The 23,350-nt window shown below is 48.3% G+C and overlaps 1 protein-coding gene across 2 annotated transcripts in view; it reads right to left on the reverse strand.

Moving 5' to 3' along the window:
• The window catches only part of SAMD4A (sterile alpha motif domain containing 4A), a 207,290-nt gene that overhangs the window by 21,097 nt on the left and 162,843 nt on the right, over positions 1–23,350 (reverse strand). For both annotated transcript variants that reach the window (XM_012663817.1, XM_012663816.1), the window contains 4 exons: positions 16,862–16,971; positions 14,560–14,646; positions 6,222–6,555; positions 2,613–2,698 (listed from right to left, as the gene is read on the reverse strand). In XM_012663817.1, coding sequence (XP_012519271.1) covers positions 2,613–2,698; positions 6,222–6,555; positions 14,560–14,646; positions 16,862–16,971 — 617 coding nt within the window. The remainder of the gene's footprint in view (positions 1–2,612; positions 2,699–6,221; positions 6,556–14,559; positions 14,647–16,861; positions 16,972–23,350) is intronic.

Genomic DNA, 23,350 nt, shown 5'->3' on the forward strand with positions numbered 1-23,350 from the left:
AGTCAGTCTGGAGGAAGACAGCTACAATGCATCCCATAGTTTACGTGGCTGGATTAAGAGGCTCATAGAGGGGCAAGAACCCATCTTTCTAGAACCACCTCAAGACACAGCAAAGTGGCCAAAGGCCTGGGATTATAACCCGGGACTCGAAGCGACTGGTCTTAGACGTAAAATTCAGAACCTTCCTGCCCTTTCTTTTATTACTCTAGAGACTTGGTTCCTTCATCCCTGGGGAGGAAGCGGGGTGTGCTGGCTTGATCAACACCTTCCCCGCTTCCAGCCAGCTAAAGGACAGTGCGTTCGGGCTGTGAAAGGGAGTCCTGTCTTGCTGAGCTCGGGCCGGCCTTTCTCTAGGACAGAGGCTCTGTCTCCATGGGGCCTCACAGGCAGGGCGTGTTCTGCCCACACAGAATCACCTGAGGCTGTGGAAAGTTATTCACTTTTCCTCTTTCTTGAACTAAAATAATAATAAGCCTTGACCAACGTTTTCCCTTCAGCAGCATGCAGGCCGTCCCTTCTGAAACCAGTTTACGTGAGCAGATGTGCCACGAGCACCTCCCTGCCTGTGATCCTGTCCCCAAGAGCCCCCACCTGGTGCCATCTATGCTCTGAATCACTCAGGGCTCCCAGGGAGGCAAAAGGGAAAGAAAGAAACACGAGGGCTGGGGTGCAGGGCTGGACAGACTGGCAGGCTGTGCTTTGAGCGGAGGCAGCTGGGGGACTCATGGTCTTTGTCTCATGGCCTGGCCACTTGAAGTGAGGTGGAAGGGACCTTGTCCCCCAGTCTCTGGAAGCCTCGGTGCGGAGAGTGGGGGTGGGAGAGGAAGCAGAGTTCCCGTTCGCTTTTTCAGAGGCTTAGATCTTCCCTTGACCCATCTGCCTGAACCCCCTGCAAATGTCCTCCTCCCCAGCAGAACACAGCCCCGAGCGCTCGCTGCCTCCTTACTGATGAGTCTCCACCGAGCCTCCGGGTCTCGGCGAGGCGTCAGCTCCTCTGAGGCAGTGCCCGGTTCGGCTCTGGGGGGGATGCCGCTGCTCCTCTGTGCTTCAGGGTGCGCAGGGAGGACCTTATCAGAGGCTTTATCGTCATGAATGTGACAGCCCGTTTTCTCTGTCTCACCCGGCGCTCTCGCACCTAAGCCACCTGGCTAGGGACAGGGCCTGGGTGCTCAGTAAATATCTATGGAATGAGTGAGTTGTAACATCCTTCCCCGTGTTCTCGCCTTCTCTTCTTTCTGTCGCTTTTTGCCAGCCAATACAAACACAGTGTTCAGCTCGGAAACAGAAAAGGGCTAGTCAGAGCTTGGGCAAAGAAGGCCTTGTCCCTTCCTGAAACGAATACACAAACCCTTCAGTGGGCTTCAGCCATCCTCAGACAGTACCTGGCTGCTCTGGGGAAACCATTAAATAGAAAAAATATAATATTATTTTTTCCGTGAAAAATCCAGTACTTTGGATGAGCTCCCAACCTGGGCAAGCCGGTCGCTACGATCGTGCTGTGACAGAGCTCTGGCTGGAGCCGCAGGGCACAGAAATTCACACCGCCGAGAGAAGAAACTGCAAAAACGGGATGGAAGGGAGTGGAGAAGGAGGGGCTGGGGTACAATCCTGGAGGGGGGCTGTACACCTGTCTGTGGGGGTGGGGGGCCCCCAAGAACTGAACAGGACCTTCAACAGCCCGGTGCCTGTGTGGCAGCTGGGAGGGTGGGGGATGCGTGAGAGGCAAGCGGGAAGGGCCAGACCACCGCACTGGGCACCTCCTTCGCTGGAGCTCACGGGCCGCTGGGTTCTGGCTGCCAGTACGGCAGCAGCAAGGAGGCCTGGGGCCTCCACCATCTCATTCTCACATCAGAATCCTACAAAGAGACCTCGCTACCCTGGGTTTATCTGGTCCCCAGTTTCTCCAGCCTGGACCTTGTCTCTGTAACCCTTTGGGGTGTGTGCGACGAGGAGCTAGAGGGTCTCGGGCACAACCCCTCTTCTCCATGTGTCCCTCGGGCAGCCACCAGGGCAGAGGGCTGGCCGCCCCTGCCCAGAATCGGCCTCATGCTGCGCGTGCAGACTGCGCTCCCAGAGGCAGGTGGGCGCGCTTCCACCCTGCCTCGAGCCTCCTTCACAAGGACGCGTGGCAGCTACAAATCCTATGGAAATCACAAATCGAAATAAATGCGGCACAACAGCCATCGACCCACAAACACGCATTACTTCTTGTGTGTGCTGGCTCTCTTCCTCCTGTTTCCCTGAGCTAAGAGGCAAAAGAGTTCAACACAACAATTTAAAAAGACTTGCGCATGCGCAGAGCTAGGTGGCAGGGCTCTGCGTTAACCTCCCGGGCTCGGTCACTCGGGGGTTCTTCTGGCGTCAGAAGTTCTGTCAGGCGCTCACCCTCAAGGCAGAGCTCTCGGTCCGGGCGAATCTTTGGACGCACGGTAATACACAAGCTGTGTTTAGGTTTGAAGCTGTCATGGCCTAGTTCTGCCCAAACTATTATTAATGACTGCTCACCCCTCAAAAACAAGTTGTTGGAGACCAAAGCGATCACATCACAGAAACTCTGAGAACCATTTCTAAGCAATGAGAAAAACAGTTTGGTAAAACCTGTCACTACTCACCTCATGAATTAGACACTTGTCTATGAGCTGTAAGTAGGAACTTATATTTTCCTCATCAGGTCTGGAGACCAAGAGCTGAGTGCACACTGTGAATTAAAAAAAAAAAAAGCAGATGAGTTAGAAAAATGCACACCCGTGCTAACCCCTGAGATCTGCCTCTGATTTCCTTTCAGGACCAACATGTTGAGAGGTATGTGTGTCTGTGGCTTTACGTAAGGTTCACAAAAAAGGCCAGGAGGCTCCTCATTCCACGGCAGCCCTTGCCTCGAGAAGCCCCTTGGGTTAATTCCAGTCATACCATTCTATATTAAGCCTCCTGCAATAAGACACTTTGCGAGAAGAACACAGCAGTAAGCAGCAGTGTCCTGAGCTCTTCTGTAAAAGTGGCTCCGTGTGAGGAGGCTTCACAAGCATTAAAGACCACCGACATAGCAGAGAGCAGCCTCTGTGATTTTATGAATGAGCGTGCACCTCTTGCCAGGTGGAGAGGCAGTGGCGTTTGTGTTTAGAGGAACGGGCTGGCACCTCTTTTAGGCTGGGAGGCGTGTGGGTGTGTGCCTGAACAGGAGGCCTGCGGCTCAGTCACTGGAGGGTCACTTTCTCAGAGTGATGTGCACATGTGTGCACTCGCAGGCTCACCTACACACTCAAGTGCGTGCTGCCAAGGATGGAGCAGAGTTGATCTGCGGGTAGAGGATGGATACACACACACACTGGACTTCTCGTGGCCATGTTGGTGTGGCCCATTCCACTCTTGTTATAGAGGCCACAAAAAGCTCTGACTTTGGTGGTGGTCTCTACAAGGCCACAGTGGAGATGGGTAGACAAAAGAAGTCAACCAAAGAGAAAAAACATCTGGCACTCCAGTAGACCAAGCTTGAAACTTGGGCATCATACTTGATTCTTCCCTCTCCCTAGCCCTGCGTGACCAATCTAACACAGAATGCTGTTTATTCCTTGGCTTTGCACACAGATTTTCAGTATAGCACTGTTTGTCATAACAAAAACTTGGAAACCACCTCAGTGTTCACTAATTGGGACCCTGTTAAATAAATTATGGTTTATGCAGACAGTGGAAGAGTATGCAACCTTTAAAAAAGAATGAGATGGTGCTATTTGTATTGATAGAAATATTGAAAGTATTAATATGTAATATTAAAAAATCTACCAAGCTGCAGAAAAGAATGTAAGTGAGGCCTGTGTGCGTGTGTAAAAGTGGATATCCATGTGCTTGTATATGATGAGAAAGTTTCGGAAAGGACATCCCAAAACTTAACATTGACCATCCCTGGGGAGGAAGATGGCGGGGCTTGAGGGGAGGGAGGGCTGTTTTTCACTTTCCACCATTTTGTTTAATTTAAATTGTATATGTTGAACATGAATTGGGTTTATATTAGTGATTCCTTTCAAAGTAGTTAAAAGATAAAGGAGCAGTACCAGAGGAGTGTGGGTCTTACAGGAAGGGGGCTGACGCCCACATGTTTGGGAAGCTGTCCTATACAGGCTTGGCAGGGCTCTGGCTTCACCCCTGGGGAAATCTGTTCTGATCCCACACAGAGGAGGGGTGGGTGAGTGTGGGCAGGGAAGGTGGGGAGGTGGAGGAGGGAGAACAAAGGCCCACCCTGGCCATCAAGCTCCAAAGGAAGCCATGAGTCATCTCCTGAACTGAATTTCTATGAATTTAAGGTTTCTGTAGGATCATCAAGGATTATTCTTACTGCAACTATGAGGCTCAGGTGGCCATTTCTATTGGTGAAAACTTGGTTTCTTAAAATGGTCTGAAATATTGGACAATAAAGGAAAAACATGGTTTTCTCCTCCCAAAGGAAAAGTGCTGGCCTTCACCACGCTTTTTAAATAATCGAGATTTCTTCTGAAACATCCCATCAAGCACAAATTATTCCAATGGTGGACATTTTCAAGGCTATGGACACAAGAGTCTGAGCCCCAGGAAGGCAGAAGGTAGTCTGGGTGGAAAGGGTGCTCTTACTAAAGGGCCGTGCTGTGAATCTCATCCTGCCCTACAGATGTACACACAGCATGGTCACGGTACGCCTGGATAGTCCTTGGTAAGGCCTAACTTTACATGCTATCATCCCTCAATTTGTGCATCAAATACTTATAGGCACCTGCCATAAGCACCGTGTTATATGCAGGGTATTCAGTGACTATTAAAAGTGGTCTGACAGTGCTGCAGACTAATGGAGATACAGTCACTTACAGACAGACAATTACAATCTAGTGCGAACTTGGCCAAGACAAGGAAAGCAAAGGGGCTGTTGGGGGTGGGAGTACCTCACCCACCATGTGGATGAGGCAGCCTTCCTGGAGCATGTGAGGACTCAGGTGAGACTTGGAGCGTGAGGAGGCATGACACAGGTGAAGAGAATGAGGTGGGGGACAGAGTATTCTAAGCAAGGCTGTCACATACAGATGTGCAGGTTGGGTACTGCACAAGTGTGCACCGAGGTGAGTACCTACAGTGCCACATCCACCCGGAAGGGTGCCATTTTGTAATTCATATTAAGGCTTTGTACAAACTTGTAGGGCCCCAGGTTCTAGGCAGAGAGGAAGTACGCACAAAGACTCAGAGGTAAGAGAATATGCAAGCTTTTGAGAACTGAAAGATACAAAGTCTGTCTGGAGTACAGAATGGAGGTAGTAAGGGCAGCAGAGGTAGCAAGGAGAGGCCAGATGACAAGTGATTCTTTACGTTTGGGTTTTATCACCTAAGAGCTAAGGGGAGCCATCACATGGAACTTAATCTATTCTATCTTGAGCTTGTAAGAAGGCACGGTGGTCACCATGCAGATGATAGAGAGACTGCAGGGTTCAAACCCCAGCTCTGCCATCAATTGTGTCAGCCTAGATGGGCTAATTAGCCTTTGTGCCTCAGTTTCCTCCCCTGTAAAATGGGAAATTTGGGGAGTAAGTAAGCTGCACAGGTAAACACAGAGGACTGGGCCTGGTACATAGCAATGGCTAAATCAACACAAGCCATTAGTACTAGAGTGTTTCACATGGTGGAGCAACCCTGAAGGGAGAATATAAATTCAGACACTGAAGAGTGCGAATTTTTAGCTCCGTGCCGAGAATTCTCCAAATCCTGGCCACATCTGGAAATACTCTCGGTGGTGAGGAGAGAGGCCACTGAAAGGCCCAGCATCCTTCTGTACAGGGAGCTCTGGGACCTGGCTAAAGGGATCTGTACCCCTTTACTGTCAATCGTTTCCTGCCACTTTTGCTTTGGGGAGTAGATCAGCCATGAGTGGTTTGTTCCTGAAATTAGTTTTTCCAGACTCTATCCCACCTTCCTCCCCTGAGGGCCCAGTGAGCACTGCAGTGGGACAGCCCAGCATTCCCTGGTCTGAGGGAGGTGGCGAGGAAGGGGTGAAGAAGTAGGCCTTTGGGGGTCAGAGGGACTGGCGTGCATGTTCAAAGGGCTTAACCTCTCTGAGCTGCATGTTCCTTATCTGCAAAACAGAGCTAGTGACATCTGTCAGGCAGGAGGTTTATCCAGCACCCCCGGGAGGCCCTCCAGGAACCCATGGCTCTGGCTAGCAGAATCAGGGAGAAGAAAACGGGGGAAAGGGGGTGATAGGACTCTACCTTTTCCCATGACGCGTGTGAACTGCCCGGGGAGGTCCCCCTCGGGCAGCGGGGCGACAGCCAGCTCCCCGTCACAGCTGCTCAGCTGGTGTGGCTGGAGCCCGCCGCTGGCCCCAGCCGAGGGGGTGGCCGTGGCACCGGTGGCTGCACCACTGTCTTTGCAGTCGGGGCTCTGGCTCTCGGGGCCCATCAGCGAGGGCTGGTGCGGGGCCTGCGGTTCCCGGCGGCGAGCCTCGGGGGTGGCGCTCGGGGAGCTGTAGGCCTTGATGGGCGTCAGGATCATCTGGTGCAGCTCCTGGAGTGGGATGCGCAGGCTGCCCCCCTCGATGATGTCCTGGACGGGCAGGGAAAGAAAAGGCCTGTCACCACCGGCACAGGGGCCGCCCCTCCGTGCCTGCCCTCCCCGCCTGGAGCTGTTCCCAGGTAGGGTCCGTGGCTGCTGGTCCCTTCGGCAGGATGCCTGTGGGAACAACGGCCATTTCAGTTGTATCATCCTAACCCTGGCTCGGGTAGACAGCTTGGAAAATGCAGATGTGTACAGTGAGGAAAACACACGTCGCCTGAAAGCCCCGCTATCTAGAGATGATCACTAAAACACGTTGGTACGTTTTCTTTTCTGGCTCCCTCAGCAAAGTTCTACAAAATACATTTATACGTTTTACATTCACACACTCTAGAAGTTGTGTAACAAAGTTGGGTCACGTGGTGGCTTTGTGTCCTGTGTATGATTTTAGCTGGAGGAACCCATTCAGTACACCTTCACTCAGCCCATGACACGAGCAGCACGAGCACAGACTCCGGGTCAGAGTCTGGCTTGAATTCTGGCACTGCTGTGTGACCCTGGGCAAATGACTTAACCTCTCTGTGCCTCAGATGCCTTGTGTACAAAATGAGGACAATAATCATAGCTGCCTTGTTGGGTGGTTGTGATAATGTCAATGTTTGTAAAGCTGCAGGTCAGTGTCTGTCACCCTATCATGGGCCTCTCTGTGTAATGACCAAGTATGAGTTGAGTGCTCCTACGTGCCAGGCACCATGCTAGGCAGGGGGGTGCCGGGCATGGGAATATGGTAGAAACAGCCTTCAGGCTTCCCCTAGCAGGTTTACAATCTGCCACAGATGAACATATGATGCCAGGGCTGCCATGAGGGGACACCCTTGCAGAGGGTGGCACTGGCGCAGGATCCTGAATGAGCGTGAGCACAAAGATCCCGGGGAGGATGTTCCGGGCAGAGGACACATGTGGGCACAGGCCCTGAGGCGGGAGCACGCGAGGAACAGCAGGGCGGCCCGCAGGCGAGCAGGGTGGGAAACGAGTTCCCTGGAGCCACCCGGGCCCAATCCTGCGGGCTGGGGCAGGGATGCTGGAACTTACTCTAAATGACATGGGAAACCTGGGAAGGTTTTGAGCAGAGGAGTGACATGTTTTAGAAGGATCACTCTGGAGAGAAATACATATAATGTATATGTATAATATGTCTTTACATGTTGTATAATAAAATTGGATCATTTTGCAGTTTGATGCACTAGGCACTGCTTATCAGAAAAAAGAATGAAAGTTGATTCTCATAGACACTTATCTCTGTGCCAGGAGCTCACAGAGGCCTAGATGTGCGTGGCTAGGAGTGTGGCTAGGGGCGTGGCCAGGGTGCAGGGGCCTGGGGCCTTCCCTGGCGTGGTGGGTGGGCTGGGCTGTCTGTCACAAGCTTACCCCAGTGCTCGAGCAGGCAAAGCTTCCCTGGGACCCAGGAAGGACACTGACAATCAGGGCCCTGATTACTAATGAAGCATTTAATCTTTGGAGAGCCCAGAATAGCAGGGACATAATTTAAAAAGCCTGACACGTGAGTATCCAATCCATTCCTGGGATCCTCTCTCCTGAAGAACACGTGCTGGAGGATGTCAGGGAATGCAAACATATGGAACGCGATCATTTCTGCACCCAAACCTTCCTGATCGATCAGAAAAAGGAAAGCTGAGGACGGCAGCCTTGGACACGCGTGTTTCAATTCTGGGCAGCAAAGGACACCAGCAGTCACACCCTGTCTTTTGCTTTCTTTGGCGGGGAGGGGTTGGAAGCAGAGCCTGAATTGTGCCTTAGCCTACTTGGCACGAAGGCTTTGTGAAGGAAGTGAAATTTTAGTTAGCCACCAGAATCTTCTCAAACCTGGCCAAGGCCACCATTCAGCCTATTTTAGGGGAGAGAGTCCATTTTCCTTCTAGAGAGGAGGGCTTCAGAGGGCGTCCACCTTCCTCTACACATGGCATGTCTGTGCAGGCGGGTGTGCCCTGAGCAGCCCTGCTGTCTCTGCTGCCCAGCTTGGGACTGGCGCTTTCCCAGAGCCCAGATGCCACTATGTGACTGGCTTCCTTGATTTTGGACCTGGGGACCTGGCCAGGGCAGGGCACAGGCAGGCGACCTGGCTGACCCACGCCAGGAGAGCACCTACCACCTTTGCTCCTGCCAACTGCCCAACCAGCGCCTGGGTTGTGGAAGGTACTGATCTCCTTGTTCAGCCCATGACTGAGGAGGAGAAGGGAAAAGAGACAAAAAGGGACAGGGCTTCCCCATGAAAGGGACGTGGCAGCCAAGCTGAGTGGTCACATGTACCCCTGCCACACCATCCCACATGGCTGCTAACACTGAGGTGAGCAAATGGATGCCTGTGACACTCTGTCAGCTGCCACCAAACCCTTGCCTGCTCTTGTCACATGGCAAGAAGGCGTCTGCAGTTAGTGGTGAGAGAAGGAGATTTTGGTTGTGTGAAGAGCTGAACTCCTTCAGACAGGAAACATATGTATGCCCTAAATTCAAATCTTATCTTATTCTTCTATTGGAGGCAACCACACCAAAAAAAGAAACCATAGACATAATGAATAATGTCGGACACTTCTGTAAAATATAACTTCTTAAGAATCATGTAGAGTTGAGTTTTGTTCCCTGCCCCACCCCCGCCATAAACTTCAGCTATTGCCTCAAAGATAACACTTGGCTTATGACCAGCTGGCCAATCCTCTGCTCGTGCTGGCATCAGTGGGGTGAAACTTTGACCATTAGGTCACGTTCCTGATTTTTTTTTTTTGAGACAGAGTCTCACTCTGTTGCCTGGGCTAGAGTCCCATGGTGTTAGCCTAGCTCACAGCAACCTCAAACTCCTGAGCACAAGCCTTCTGCCTCAGCCTCCCGAGTAGCTGGGATGACTATAGGCGCATATACCACACCCAGCTAATTTTTTCTATTTTTAGTCATCTGGCTAATTTTTTTTCTCTATTTTTAGTAGAGACGGGGTATCTTGCTCAGGCTGGTCTCAAACTTTTGACCTCAAGTGATCCTCCCGCCTTGGCCTCCCAGAGTGCTAGGATTACAGGTGTGAGCCACCGTGCCCAGCCACGTTCCTAACTCTTAAAAACAAATTCCTGAACTCAGCACAGAGTGCCCAAATTGAAAAGGAGGCAGGGAAACGTACCGAATGGAACTCAATCTGGTGCCCTCCACTAGCTGTGGGAATTAATTCTCCATGTTGACCAAAATCGGGATTCCACCCAAGTTTCTATTGATTCTTCATACCAAAAATATAATCCTACCTTACAAACACAAAGAAGCGAAATGAAGCTGTCCATTAACTAACGTGTCAATACAAAGCCGCCGTGCCGAGGAGTGCCTTTGAAAGCAGACAGTGGGAAGTCTGGCCTGCCGCTGGCCGCAGCCACCGCTCCGTGGACAAGCAGGAAGGAATTACTTTCTCACCATGCCAGCCTGGCCTGGCTGCTTAGGTCTCAGGGGAAGTCTGGTTCATGGGCATGTGACATCAACAAGGTGCAAACCATTTGGAAAAGAGAGATTTGAGCAGACAAAGTGTCCCCAGCACTTATGCAACGTGTCTCTGGCCCCATCCTTCCTTTTGTGTAAGGAGAACTGGGACTTCTCACATAATAGACAAGACTCCTGCATCTACTTAAATCCCTTCTTTCTCTCTTCCTTTCTTTCCCCCTCAGCTGCTGAGCGCCCCCATCAGCCAGGTGCTGTTATGCACTGGGGGACATAAAAACAAATATGTCGTAATCCTCACCCTAAGACGCTCACAGTTCCTGGGACCCACCCTCATGATGGGCGTGAGGACAGAGAGCTGTGGGAACACAAAAGGCGGACCCCTGACCACTACTGTGTGGGTGGGGGCGGGGGTGTGTGTTTCAGGAAAAGAACAACATGAAGGGGACAGAAAGGATGAAAGGACACTCCATGTGGCTGAGCGGGGCTTAGAGTAGCCAGAGATGAAGCTGAAGAGCTTCTCCAGGGCTGAGAATGAACCGGCTGCTATGGAGTTTGTACTCACCTGAGTCTCTTTCTCCTAAAACAAGGATAAGAACAGCTGTCCTGGTTACCTTAGGAGGTTTGCAGTAAGGACAAACACACTGAAAGGTGTGAAATGTTTTTTAAGAGCATAGGCCGGGCGCGGTGGCTCACGCCTGTAATCCTAGCACTTTGGGAGGCCGAGGTGGGAGAACCATTTGAGCTCAGGAGTTCCAGACCAGACTGAGCAAGAGCGAGACCCCACCTCTACTAAAAATAGAAAAATTAGCCGGGTGTTGTAGTATGCGCCTGTAGTCCCAGCTACTCGGGAGGCTGAGGCAGAAGGATTGCTTGAGCCCAGGAGTTTGAGGTTGCTGTGAGCTATGCACTCTACCCGGCACTCACTCTAGCCAGGGCAACCGAGTGAGACTCTTTTTAAAAAAAAAAAAAAAAAAAAAGAAGTATAAAGTGCACCATACTAGCATAAGGTATTATTACTCTGGAAATATTTAGCATTTAATACTATTAAATTTAACTGCTGTTTCTCTATAGCAGTTGGTGAAATCAGGGTCTCAGATCTGAACTCAAGAGGACGAGATCTGGACGTATCTGAAGAAAGGCACAGGCTCACAGAGAAGCATTTTCTCCCTTAAGCAGAAATAAACGGAACTAGGGTGGATGTGTGCGTGAGTGTGCGAGTATTTCCTGCCTCCACGCCAGGCTTCCCGGCTCAGAAAATGGTTCAGCTTCACAGTCCGGGAGCTGAAAGGAAAAATGGTGAACAAAAGCACGTGCCAACATTTTCTTGATTTAAGATGAATGTTGAAAAATCTGCCCCAGTGACCCTCCTACTTTTCCTTTTCCATCGAATATACTGAGAAGTCTGCAAATCCACACCCCACAGCCTCATGACACATTCACACCCTGGTTCACGAGTTTCTGCTTCTGTTCCCTCCAGTTCCCCTGAACCCCTCTCGACATGGCTACAGGGCCCTGCTGTGGGCCAGTTCCAGGGGACAGTGTTTGGTTTCCACTGAACATGGCACCTCTGTGGCGCCTGCTGGGAGCCCTGCCTCCCACGCTCTCTGACCCCCTGGGTGGGGCTCAGCCTCTGTTATCGCTCAGTCCCCCCATATTTCATGGTGCTCCTCGGGTCTGTCCTCAGCTTTTACCACTCAACACACACTTCCGGGAGTGCCAACTCCCAGGTACGCACAGATGACCCACAGCTGGGTCCTCCACACCCCGTGGGCCCACTTGCCATTTCCGCTCGGGTGTCCCACCGGCACCTCAGACTCAACCCGTCCAGCTGAACTCCATTTCCCATTTCCCTGTATTTTCTGTGCCCAAATGCCATGACACTCAAGCCCAAACCTCCTGACAACTACCAGACTCCCTCTAAACAATCTCTAGTATCTTTCTCCATCCTCAGTGCCTCTGTTTTGGTTCAAGGTCCCATCAAGACTTGCTTTAGTCTCCTGATGAGGTTCCAGCCAGCATCTGGCTCCTATAAAGGTGTCCCTCCTCACCACTGCAGAGTGGTCTATTTCACCCCAGGAAGAGTCCTTTGTCTTGGTGGTGACAGTGATCACACTGGATTGTGAGATCACGTGGTACCATATCTAACTGTGCCAATGCATGTCCCACGCTCCCCAAGGGCAGGGACCACGCAATACTCACTGCTGGCCTCCAGTGGACAGGGCGAATCAAGACCAGGCCACTGCTTAGTTCAGCGTTCGCCACTGAATGGAAGCGCTCTGGACGCGGAGCTCAGCTGCAGCCACTGCTGATTGTGAACTAGCCATGGGCGGGGCCCCAGCCATCTCCTTAGCAATCTCTGGGCTCTGTGTGAGGTAAGAATGCTGGCCGACAATGCACAACAGCATTGCCAACAATGTGATCAGCCCAGGGTCGTCTGGGGGTGTCTGCAAAATGGCTGATTTGAGTCTGTCACTGGTGCCATCAGTGGTAACAGGTCACAAACACCCTTCCCTGGATGAGCAGAAGAGGCAGAGCCAGAGGCCATCCTCAGTGGATGCCAGGGGGAGATTCCCCACCCCCAGGCCCTCAGCTCCTGCAGGGACAGCCTTCGGGAGGGATGTCTGAACATTCAGGTGTCCCAAAGCAAGCGCACCCCGGCTGTCTGACAGACACAAGCTCCCCTCTCTCAAAGAAGACTGAATCAACTCACTCTCGCCTTCCAACTGGCCATTAGCTGCCACCATACTTTGTACTACATTTGGCCTCTTTTTACCTTTTCCATTCCAGTGAACTGGGGAGAAAGTATTTTTGTGGAGTCAACATTATTCTAGATGTAAAGTCTGGGACACAGAAAACATCACCATGTCAGGGGCACCCTAGCTACCTGGCTGCCCGAGTGCTTCCCGCGCTCCTTTTGGCCCAAGGCTGCAGGGAGTAAAGCTAACGGCAGTTCCGCTTCTTTGACCCCCAGGTGGGTGCGTGTCCTCAGTGACGAAGGAATGAATGAATGCCCGAAGGATGCTCCAGAAATAAGGGGAGAAAATCGCTCATTCACTGTAACACTTAGCAAACTAATCCTTATGCCAAATGTCTTCTGTACTTTCTAACTAAGGAGTAAATTGGCCTTTTGAATGTTCCCCCAAAAAGAACAGTTTTTATATTAAAAATAGCAAGAATCACTCAGTGAGACGAGCTGTTTGCTAAAGGAGTTAGCGTAACATTAAAAACAACAACAAATGAGGCTTTTAGTTTTTGAGGGAAAACAAAAGAGAGAGGAGAAATAATTTTTTAAGAAAAATAAAAAAATAATAAAAACAACAATAACCTCAGGTTCAGCTGGATAGCTCACTTGTAATTTGTAATTTACTGAAATTAAGAAGAGGCCTTTAATCGTGGGTGTGCGTGTGAGTAGCCTCTACCTGTCTATCTGGCCAGAGGTTTTACAAGAAACTTTCCTTGTAAAGGTATATATGCGTATTTCATAAATATAGATAACATATGCAATATACATTAAGTATAACTTTACATAGTATATATAAAATTATACTCACCCACATCTTTGTGTATAAGTTTTTAAAAATTGCCACTCCATTAAAATGTTTATGTGCTCACAAAACTTGCTAAATCTCTCTCCCTCAACACTTTGTCCCCTTCCAAAGGCTTCCTAGAAGTATTAGGTCACCACTCAAGCTCTGCAGGCTGCAAATACCCGCAGACTTCCCACCCACGACCCCCAGCCGCCTCCCAGCACCAACGCACAAGAATCCCAACTCCAGGGCAGAGGCAGCACTGGTGTATGCGGAACAGGCCTGCTTGCCTTTGGACCTTAGATGAAATCATAATTAATGATTAATCAGTTAGGACTTAATCAGTGATTAAGTCCTAAAAATGACATTGTTACCAGCCACACGAAGATAAGAAGATGGCCTGTGTAGGCAGCAAACAAACAGGGACAGTAAGCAGCTGATAACTGCTTTGAACGTTGGAATAAACTCTTTTCACCACGTAGCATTTTTGAGACGGTTCCTATCAGTCATGGGGACCCATTCTGTTAAGTTAAAGTCTGAAATTATTCTCTTGAGAACCAACTATGGGCCGTCTGCCAGATGCTTTTGACCCCCTCTCTTGAGTGCACCTGTTGGCATTCACCACTCTGTGGGCAGCTTTTCCGAAAACCAGATCCTCCCCTGGGTGGTTAGCAAGAACACTTGCATATTCCTTATCCTCTCTCATCAAGGTTTCCGCCTTTGATTGTGGGGTGAACACTAATCTCTACAAATGTGCACAAGGCAGAGGCAAATGTACACAAAAAAGGTACATTTGATGGCACTTCCTCAGAGTTTTAAGATGGCCTGGACCCAGGGAATAAGCACATTTCAGTGTCAGGTTACAAAGAAGCAGGTATAACTGGGAATTTTCACTTTAAAATCATTGCATTTCTCTAAGCTTGGTCGTGAAACCATGTGATGCACTCTGTTAAATCTGTTGATTTCCAACTGAGAATCTTCCTTAGTCCATTTTTCCATGATGAAGGTGGAAATGTCCCCTTGCTTGGTCATAACTTACCCTTTCCAAAGATTTCAGGAGATTTTGTCTTTCCTTGAGCTTCTGAATACTGATCACAATTTTGTGTCTTGCCCCTTTGGTAACGTTCTGTAATTGAATACAGTATATTAAAAATATATTTAAAAACACACTTCTAAGCATCAGCTTATAGACTCAGAGCTATTTATTAGTAGTATTATACTTTACTGTCTTCTTTGTCCTACATGGTCACAGACTAGTCAACATCCATTTACCTCTCTCATTAACACCCATTGTCATAAACCTCTTCTTATGAAATATTCTACCTCCATCTAGCTACGCATTTGTCTGATCTTTTGGCTGTGCCCTTTATTTGTATCTCTATCTTTCTGTATCTTAGAGAGAGATACAGAATGGCCAATTATCCCACCCAGCATGAAATTTCTTAATACTCTTAAAAGATAATTTTTAAGTCCAATATTCTTCCTCTTCTCTAGTCCCTCTCAGTTCCCCCTAAAGACCCCACCCCAGACAGACACTCACGGCTTTCTCCAGCCCTTCCTATGTCTTTCCCCGCCTTGAGGAGGTGCGTAGCCACATGTAGTGGCAAAGTCCTTGTGCAGTGTCAGAAAACACGGGGAATTTTTGTCAGTTTGCAGCCCCTCTTTTATTTCCCTAAGGAAAACTAGAATAGAACATAAATCCATAATTCAGTCATTACTCCAGGCATAGTTGTGGATTTTATCTCCTTACTGGTGGCAATGGTGAGGTTAAGGATTTCGTTAAACACCTGTTGATTATAGATATTGCAGATTTCCCAATAGATGGTCATTTCTCAAATAAGGTCTTGAATACGAGTATCTGGTGACTTCTTGCAAGTATTCCGTAGAATTCCTCTTAAAGACGGCAAAGATAGGAATACCAGCAACATCTCCTTTACTTAAAAAACTTAAGACTCAAGTGACAAGTGAACCCAGTCTGTAAGATGGAACACTGGGGGCGTATCCCTATTTACTTTTAACTTTGGGTTCCAGTGAATTAAATGACTCTAAAAGTCGTGTTGGCCTCTGGCTCTGCCCCCATGTCCATTATTTCTTGTTTTTTCTCAAGTGAACAACTGGTGACTTAGATTTTTTTTTTCAACTCTGACCTAAACACAAAAATGCTCTTAGAAATAGTTCTCGTCAATCCCCGGGATCTCAAGGAGCAATCAAGATCCACAGAGTGGTGGGAGAAATGTTAGGAAGTTGAAATTAGTGCCTTTCATTCTCAGAGAATGTGCAGTGACTTTGGGCTTTGTCTTGTGTCTCAGTCTTGGGATTCAGCCAGGCCTGTGGAGGTTAACTGAGGGTACCAAATAATCACGGGGGAACCAGCGATCTGCGGGGAGGTCTGTGTTCAGACCAACTGCCCCAAATGGTACAATCTCCCCTTCCTCCAGGGAAAATATTATTAGCTTGCTCAGGCCATCAATGTTTTTAAATCACTGCTCAAAGGAAACTGAGGTCAATTTGAAACATGCAAATAGCATATTAAACAAGGGAAATAAAGACATTGGTCTGATCTATTGACTTGAGCACAGCATGGTAGGAAACATGCTTAGTTTCAAGGGTTCTGTTGATGGCCTTTGCCATCCACTTTTGGGGAAAGATGCCTTAGAAGGAAGGCATCTTCCTTGTCCTTTTATGGCATGCAGAAAGGAAATGAAATCTGAGACCTGGGCAAATGTCATTCTTGATGATTGTTCCATGTTAGTCAAGGTGGTTAGAAGAAAAAATATTTTGCACAATTTATTCTAATCTCAACTAAGACCAGCCTGAATGTGATTTTTCAAAAGTGTTGGGGCAGGTCTGAGGTATGACCTGGTACTTCTATTCACTAGGCCAGTTAGAAGTTAGCTGATTTATAACCAGACTGGACGACAGAAAAGGGATCTGTCACTCCCCAAACAAGCCCTGGTTGGCAGAGGGAGGGAGAGAGTGAGAAAAGCAAAGGCAGGGACACAGATTCTTTGAGGCCATGGTCAAATGTTACTTCTGGGAGACTCCACTGATTCCTCCCTAGCACCTGGGACTTTTAGAGCATTCCTGGGTTATGCCTCTTCATACCACTCTATCTCACCCTCATTACCCTGCAGTTATCTGCTTGTCTTCCATCTCCTATTGGACTCTGAAGGCAAGAATCCAGCCTCACTCACCATGGGATGCTGGCTGGCACGGGGCAGTTCCCAGGACAAGGCATGCTACTGTGTGGGTTGGGGTATGGGTCCAAACAAGACTGTCCAAAACTTGAACTTCAGGTCCTGCCTGGGTACCCTCAGGGAACGGTCACCTCAAGCACATACCTGAGCCTCCAGCTGGCACTCAGTGAGGGCCATCATCTCCTCATAGGTCATCTGGGAGAAAAGCGCAGCGTACTTGTGCAGGCGGAGACTTTTTAACCAGGCCGGAACATCTGCAGTGCAGGGTGTGCAAGAGATGGGGAGAGAAATGAGAGGGAACGAGCAGAGATGACAAAAGATGTGGGAATAGACAAAGGAAAAGAAGGTGATGGTCAGAGGAAAAAAAGAAAAAAAAAACCACGTTTATGTTACTACTTATTTAATTTTGGCTGAGACGCAGAAGTCTTGGGCTGCCCCTCTGACATTCCTACTGGTGGGCTCCTTTACTCTACTGAGACCAGAAGTTGCTAACTTGGGGTCCTTGGGCTTCGGGGCATACAGAAATCCCTAAAATTATATCTCAATTTGTGAACATATTAGTAGTTTTATGGGCAGAGAGTCATCTATAGCTTCCATAAGATTATGGAAAAAAAAAAAAGGCAAGGAACGACTGCTTTACCTGGGCTGCCTCATTCTCATTGTTGATTTGGAAAGAGCTGACTTAGAATGTTAAAGCTACATAGGAGGCAGCCACATCTTCAAGATAATTTCTTTGTACATTCCATGCAGATTTCCACATGTTGTTTCAGCCAATCCCACACTGATAGGAAAACCAGGCAACTGTTGCATCCCATGGGTGGAGTCACTGTAATTCTGAGCCTGATCTCTGCTGTGCTATAATGCCTCCCCGTAGCCCAGTGGGGAAAAGGGCGTCTTGCATCCCCAAACTCTGTCTCCTGGGGTTACATCCTCTGACCATTTCTCCAAGCTATGGAACGTACCTGATGCATCTTTGGCTTTTTCCTTGAATGTCAACCGATAATATATCAGGACTTGAAAGGGCCAAAGACTGACTGGGCCATAGGATAATGGAAATGCCAAAGCACATCTGAAATTACCCCCAAGTTTGGGATTCCGGAGTTAAGAAAATACTGAGTGTATTGAAAATCCACAGGAGAATTATTACCTTGCCAAATACAATCAAAGCAAAAGCACATGCCCATATTCTTTTAAATCAGAGTTTTTGAACTAATAGGATCTTTGAAAAGTTTCTAGAATCATCTCCCCCCACTCCTGGTTCGTTCTAAAGATGGCAAAGTTAAGTCATTAAGCCTAAATCTCAATGGTGAAATGGGGACTAGAATGCAGGTGTCCTGATTCCTAGCTCTTTCCTACATTGCATCAAATTCTTGTAAAATAAGGACCAAACAGCAGCCCATTAGTGGTAGAGCTGAGTAACAGTGTGTGCAAAGTGCTATGACATGCTAAAGCATTGGGTAAATGTTGTTCACGTTTTCTATTAAGTATCATCCATTACTAACCATGTGGATTGCAAGATACCATCATTGACTGCAAAGTGCTTTATTCTGAGAAACCAACAAACCACATATTATACATTCAAAAATAAGTAGGAATCTTCCAATTTTTCAGTGTTTAGAGTAGACAACTGGGATTGATGAAAGATGCCTGGTGTATTCTGAAATCAGGCCCTGCTTCCTGGGGGAACCAAACGTAGGATTAGGGGATGTGGGTACGGGATGATCTCCTGAACTCAAAGATCTAGGTGGGGATGGTGCACACCTGGTGAGGTTACTTCTTGATTTGCAGTAATGTGAAGGCCAATCAAGGGGAATGTCTAGAGAATTACAACTGGACAATCAATGGCATTTTAAGAACAGACTCAATTATCTCAGGCTAGAAATCACTTCATTCTGTGCTTTGAAGCCCTTAATTTTGTGACAAGCAAGAGTGACCATTACAAACCACAAACAGACAAGGCTTCACCAGGCACATAGTACTAACCCCTTACACCCTCCTCAACCCAAACTGTGGTTGGACCAAGAGTCCAGGACATGCCAGCTCAGGAGTCTGGCACTTTCTCTTCTGCGACATCCTGGAGCTATTTTACCAGACTTTATTCCCCACCCTTTTTTGCTTTTGAAACAATGCTAATGCTCCTGCAGAGTGAGCAGCAATGATTTTAACCCCAGCTCTGACTTTCAGGGCAACAGCATGTTACCACTCTGTCACCAGGTTTGGTGTTTGCTATTTACATCTCTGAAAGTCCCAAGTTGCTGCTCAGCAAACTCAATGATCATGATTCAGAGACATCTGGGCAACCCAATGCCACACTTGGGCACAATACATCACAAAAGAGAAGGGAGCGACCTCATAGACCACACTCTCACTGGGTGCCCTATAGCTTAACCGTGCAAAATCCACAGAAGATAAACAAACAGAATCCCAAGCTACTGAACTGTGTTGTAAACTGGGTGTTTTATAAGCCAAAGTGACAACACGGTGTTTTAAAAGTCGGGAAGTGTAAGGTGCAAGTCTCAGCTCAATCAGTGCTAGTTCCTTTTCTATAAAACTATTTTGACAACTAGAATTTTTCTAGTTAGAAGAATGGAAGAGCCTGCCTCACTCATTTAGTCAAAATGCCGGTCCATTGGGAGTTGTTTTCCTGGAAAAGGCTCCTATACAACTTCAAGACATGATGAGCTAGGCCTTCCTGAAGAGTTATTTCTAGATGCAAATTCCTGGGTAATGTTAAGTTCCTTTGATCACATGTTCCTTGAGGCAGGGACACATGGATGCTGTTTTTAGAGCAAGAATCTTAGTGCCTAGCTTAGTGCTATGTGCTCAAAGAGCTCTTCTTCCTGCAAGGAGAACTGAGGAACAGAGAAGAGGAAGGCCCAGTTCTTAAGAACACAGCCTACTAACCTTTCACCCCTTGGCAGGTGGCAAGGCACTTTCCCTTGCCAGGGATTAAAACAAAACTCCATTAAAAGAGAAGCAAATTAGAGAACCAAGATCCTTGACCATTTCATTCCCCTCAAGCCAGGAATTCCAATGACTTGGATGCTGGATTCTGTAAGACGTTGGCCAGGGATGAACTTTAACTAAATGCTCAGGTCCTTTCCCATGGTCCAGATGCCACAATCTTGGATGCAATGCTAAGAACCAGCTAAGATCTTCCTTTTTCACTCCATGGAGCTGTGGTTATGGTTGCAAGACAGAGATAAGCAGGGGAGAAGCAGAATGGTTTCCTGGAGAACCTGGTATGTGACTAAAGGCACACATGCCTCTGGCTGGCACACAGCTGCTTTGCTTCATCTGTGCTGCTTCTGATGACATGCTAATGGACGTTTCAAACTAGAAGGTCACTGTCCTGTGCAGTGTGAGAAAGATAAAGATGCTTTTGCTATATGCTGGGCTGACTTTCTTGTCAAGTATGAGAATCCTGATATTTGCTCGTTCAATACATATTGAATGCCTACTATGGGGGCCAGGCACGGTGAAGGCATGTCCCTGCCATCAGGGAACTTTTAATCCAGAGAATGGCTGACTCACACATGGAAATTATAACAGCAGCAGGACAAGTGCCAAGTCCATTCACAGTTCTTGGGAGCACAGAACAATGAGCATTTTGGTTTGCCTTGGGGAGTGAGGGGTAGCTTCAGAACAGCAGCAACTTGGAGTCCCCTGGGAAGCCATCTCAGGGAGCAGCAACAGCACAGGAACAAAGCACAGGGCCTAGAGAGCACTCAGTGCAGGGCAAACACTTGGTGAATGGTGGACGATGGCCAGAGATAAGGTGGGGCAAACATATGCGGGGGTGGGGTAGGGTGGGGTGTTCAGATGTCTGAGGCATGTAATACTGGAACAAGGAATGTAGACTTCATCTTGTGCGTGATGAGAAACTGTTGAAATCTGGGCAGCAGAACACAATTAGACGAGTGCGCTAGAAAGATGATGGGTGTCAAGGTAAAGGCTGGACTGGATGATGGGGAGTGGAGGCCAGGATATGAACTCAAGAAGACCCTGAAGATGGTTTGGGAAGCGTGGCAGAGGGGAAGGAAAGGATGCAAACTGACAGTACTTGAAGAGCAGGGAGTGAGAGATACAGGAGCTGGAGAAGGCTCCTTCGATTTAGGAGAGAGCACAGGAGTGAGATAGAAAACACATGGGAGCAGCAGTTTTGGGGTGAGAAGGGAGAGATGATGAACTGCATGTGAGATCAGCTGAGTGTCACTGCCTTTGGGTCATACAGGGGGAAAGTCAACTGTCAAGATCTTGGAAGAGAGGTCTGACCTGGAGAACAACTTGCCTTATCAGTAGCTCATGGTGGTTATTTTAGCCACAAAAGTGGATGAGATCATTTAGGCAAGGAGCATAGAGTGAGAGGATGGGAGAGCCATCGTCGAGCCCTGGGACTGACAGGCTTTTAGGGAGGTGCAGGGAGAGAAGGTCAACAGGTAGGAGGTTTTTGGGAGAAAGCATCACCATCTATGTGCATGGTAGTGGGCCCCATGGCACAGTTGTCATCCTTCATGAAGCTCCTTCTAGACTTTGCTGCAGTCCATACTGGTTTATCTTCTTGTGGCCATTTTTGATAACAGTGCTACCCCCATCTTTTATTTGTTCTATGTTTACCTGCTGGTCTCTACTAATGGGATCCAGTTTTCCATTATGCTTTTTCTATTTCCTTTCTAGAGTGTAGAAAAATCAGCCACAGAAAGGCTATGTGTGTGTACAACAGCTCACACAGAAGCTGGGCACCTGTGAGAACCTGGGCTGCATTTCTCCAAGGCCTGCTGTGAAATGCTACAAATACTAGTCAGGTCAACAGGCCATGCAGCACCCAATCCACAAACGATGAGACTCCAGAAGAGAGAAAGATGGGACCAACAATGCTGAAGGGCCCAACACAGAAAGCAACGTGAAGGGTAGGGAGTAAGGCAACCCTGGAAGAGAGAAACATGAACAGCTTCAGTCCCGCAAAAGGTTCACATGGAGGGGATCATGGTACCTGAAGATGGAAGATCAACTCCCAATTGCCAGAGAGCCAGGCTCATCTCAAAAGCTCCCTCCCTCCACGATATGACCGCGTCCTTGGTCTCTGAGGGAGAGGAGAGGAAAGCCAACGGTGGTGTAAGGAGGTACCTACTCTTCATGGTTGAAGTGAGCGGGAAAATGTTCCTTTAAAAAATGAAGAGTTTAGCAACACTGTCAAGATTACTAAAGCCTGTCTTTATTTCTGGCCAGAGTGGAATAAGCAGCTCAGTTCTGTTCCGGCCTCTGAGCAAAAGAAAGGAGGAGACTTGCTCTCTCGTCCTGCTGGAGCTGGGTCCTCCTTGACCCTGAGAACTGTCCCTGGAGGCCTCCAGGAGGGGCTCTGTGCTTGTGGGGGGCATATGTGGATCTTGGAAGGCAAGAGGGGCCTAGTTTGGTGAATACCCACTTCCAAGTGTAAGATGCAAACAGAGGGCCTGAATGCCTCCCTGCAGCCCCCATTAGCTGTGGCGCTGATGAGGGCTCTTCAGAAGCGGCCTCCTTTGCGTGCTTGAACGGAGCCGGGCTCCAGATCCAAAGCTGCCCGTGTGCGGGCGCGGTCAGTGAGGCGCTTCAGCTGAAGCTACGTGCTTGGTAAAGAACGGAGGTCAAAAGTCTCACGACCTGGATAATTTGGGGAATCCTGGGGTCTGCTCTTCAAAGACAGCAGGGTTCTCAGCCTGAGAAGAGTTAGTGCAACTCTCAGCCTATGAGGACCCACCCATTCAGGTCACGTTTGGGAGTACAAAAAAATAAAGCAAATTTATGAAATCCTGGCCTTTAAGTTAAATGAATTCAAGCAAGCAGCTAAAAAGTCAACATTCAGAAAATAACGACTGGTTCCAATGACGGCCAAGCTGAAAGGTGTCCCAGCCACTCCCAGAGCTACGTCACTCTCACTCCGCCCCTCGGACCTTTATGACCCTTGGAAATGCTGTCTTCACAACCTTTCTTACAAAGGTTTCTGACAGGTTCCTTTTTCTTAAGAAAGATCTCACCTCTCAATAATTTTTCTCATCTCATTCTGAGAGAGGCAGAGGTTCAAAGATCTATGTTTCAAAAACAACTCAAAACCCCCAAACCGGCTATTTCACAGTAGAAAATTTATTTCCTTTGCTCTAGAGAGAAAAAGTTTTCCTAAGTTCCACCTAAGAAAGTCTCCTTAGAAAAGGCAAAATGAGACATTTTCGCAGTCAATGGCCCCCTCCACTTTTAATTGCTATGTTTTTAATTCAGGTTAGCGGAGCCAATGGATTCTTTTTGACCTTTATCAAGTCTATATACAAATACTACACCAGTTTCAATTATCTCCATATTTTTGTATTAATACTAACATAGCGCCACACAGCACAAGTATACCCAGTCAATGTCGATTCGTAAAGGTTAGGCTGAAGCTCAGATCAAGGGAATCAGCCCATCTCTACCTCTGTCACACGGGCCACTCCAACAAGAGACTCACAAAGCTCCTCACTTCCTAGGAGGCCAAATCTATAGGCTTTTTACCCAGATATCTGGAATGGGGCCCCCCAAATGAACTTCATTGTGCTGAAACCGTGCAGGTGAGAACTGAGCAGGGAAGCTAGGCCAGGGAAGAGCATGGTGCACTGTAGGGACCCC

This window comes from Propithecus coquereli, unplaced genomic scaffold (genome assembly GCF_000956105.1).
Source record: "Propithecus coquereli isolate 6110/MARCELLA unplaced genomic scaffold, Pcoq_1.0 Scaffold83, whole genome shotgun sequence".
NCBI classification, from domain to species: Eukaryota; Metazoa; Chordata; class Mammalia; order Primates; family Indriidae; genus Propithecus; species Propithecus coquereli.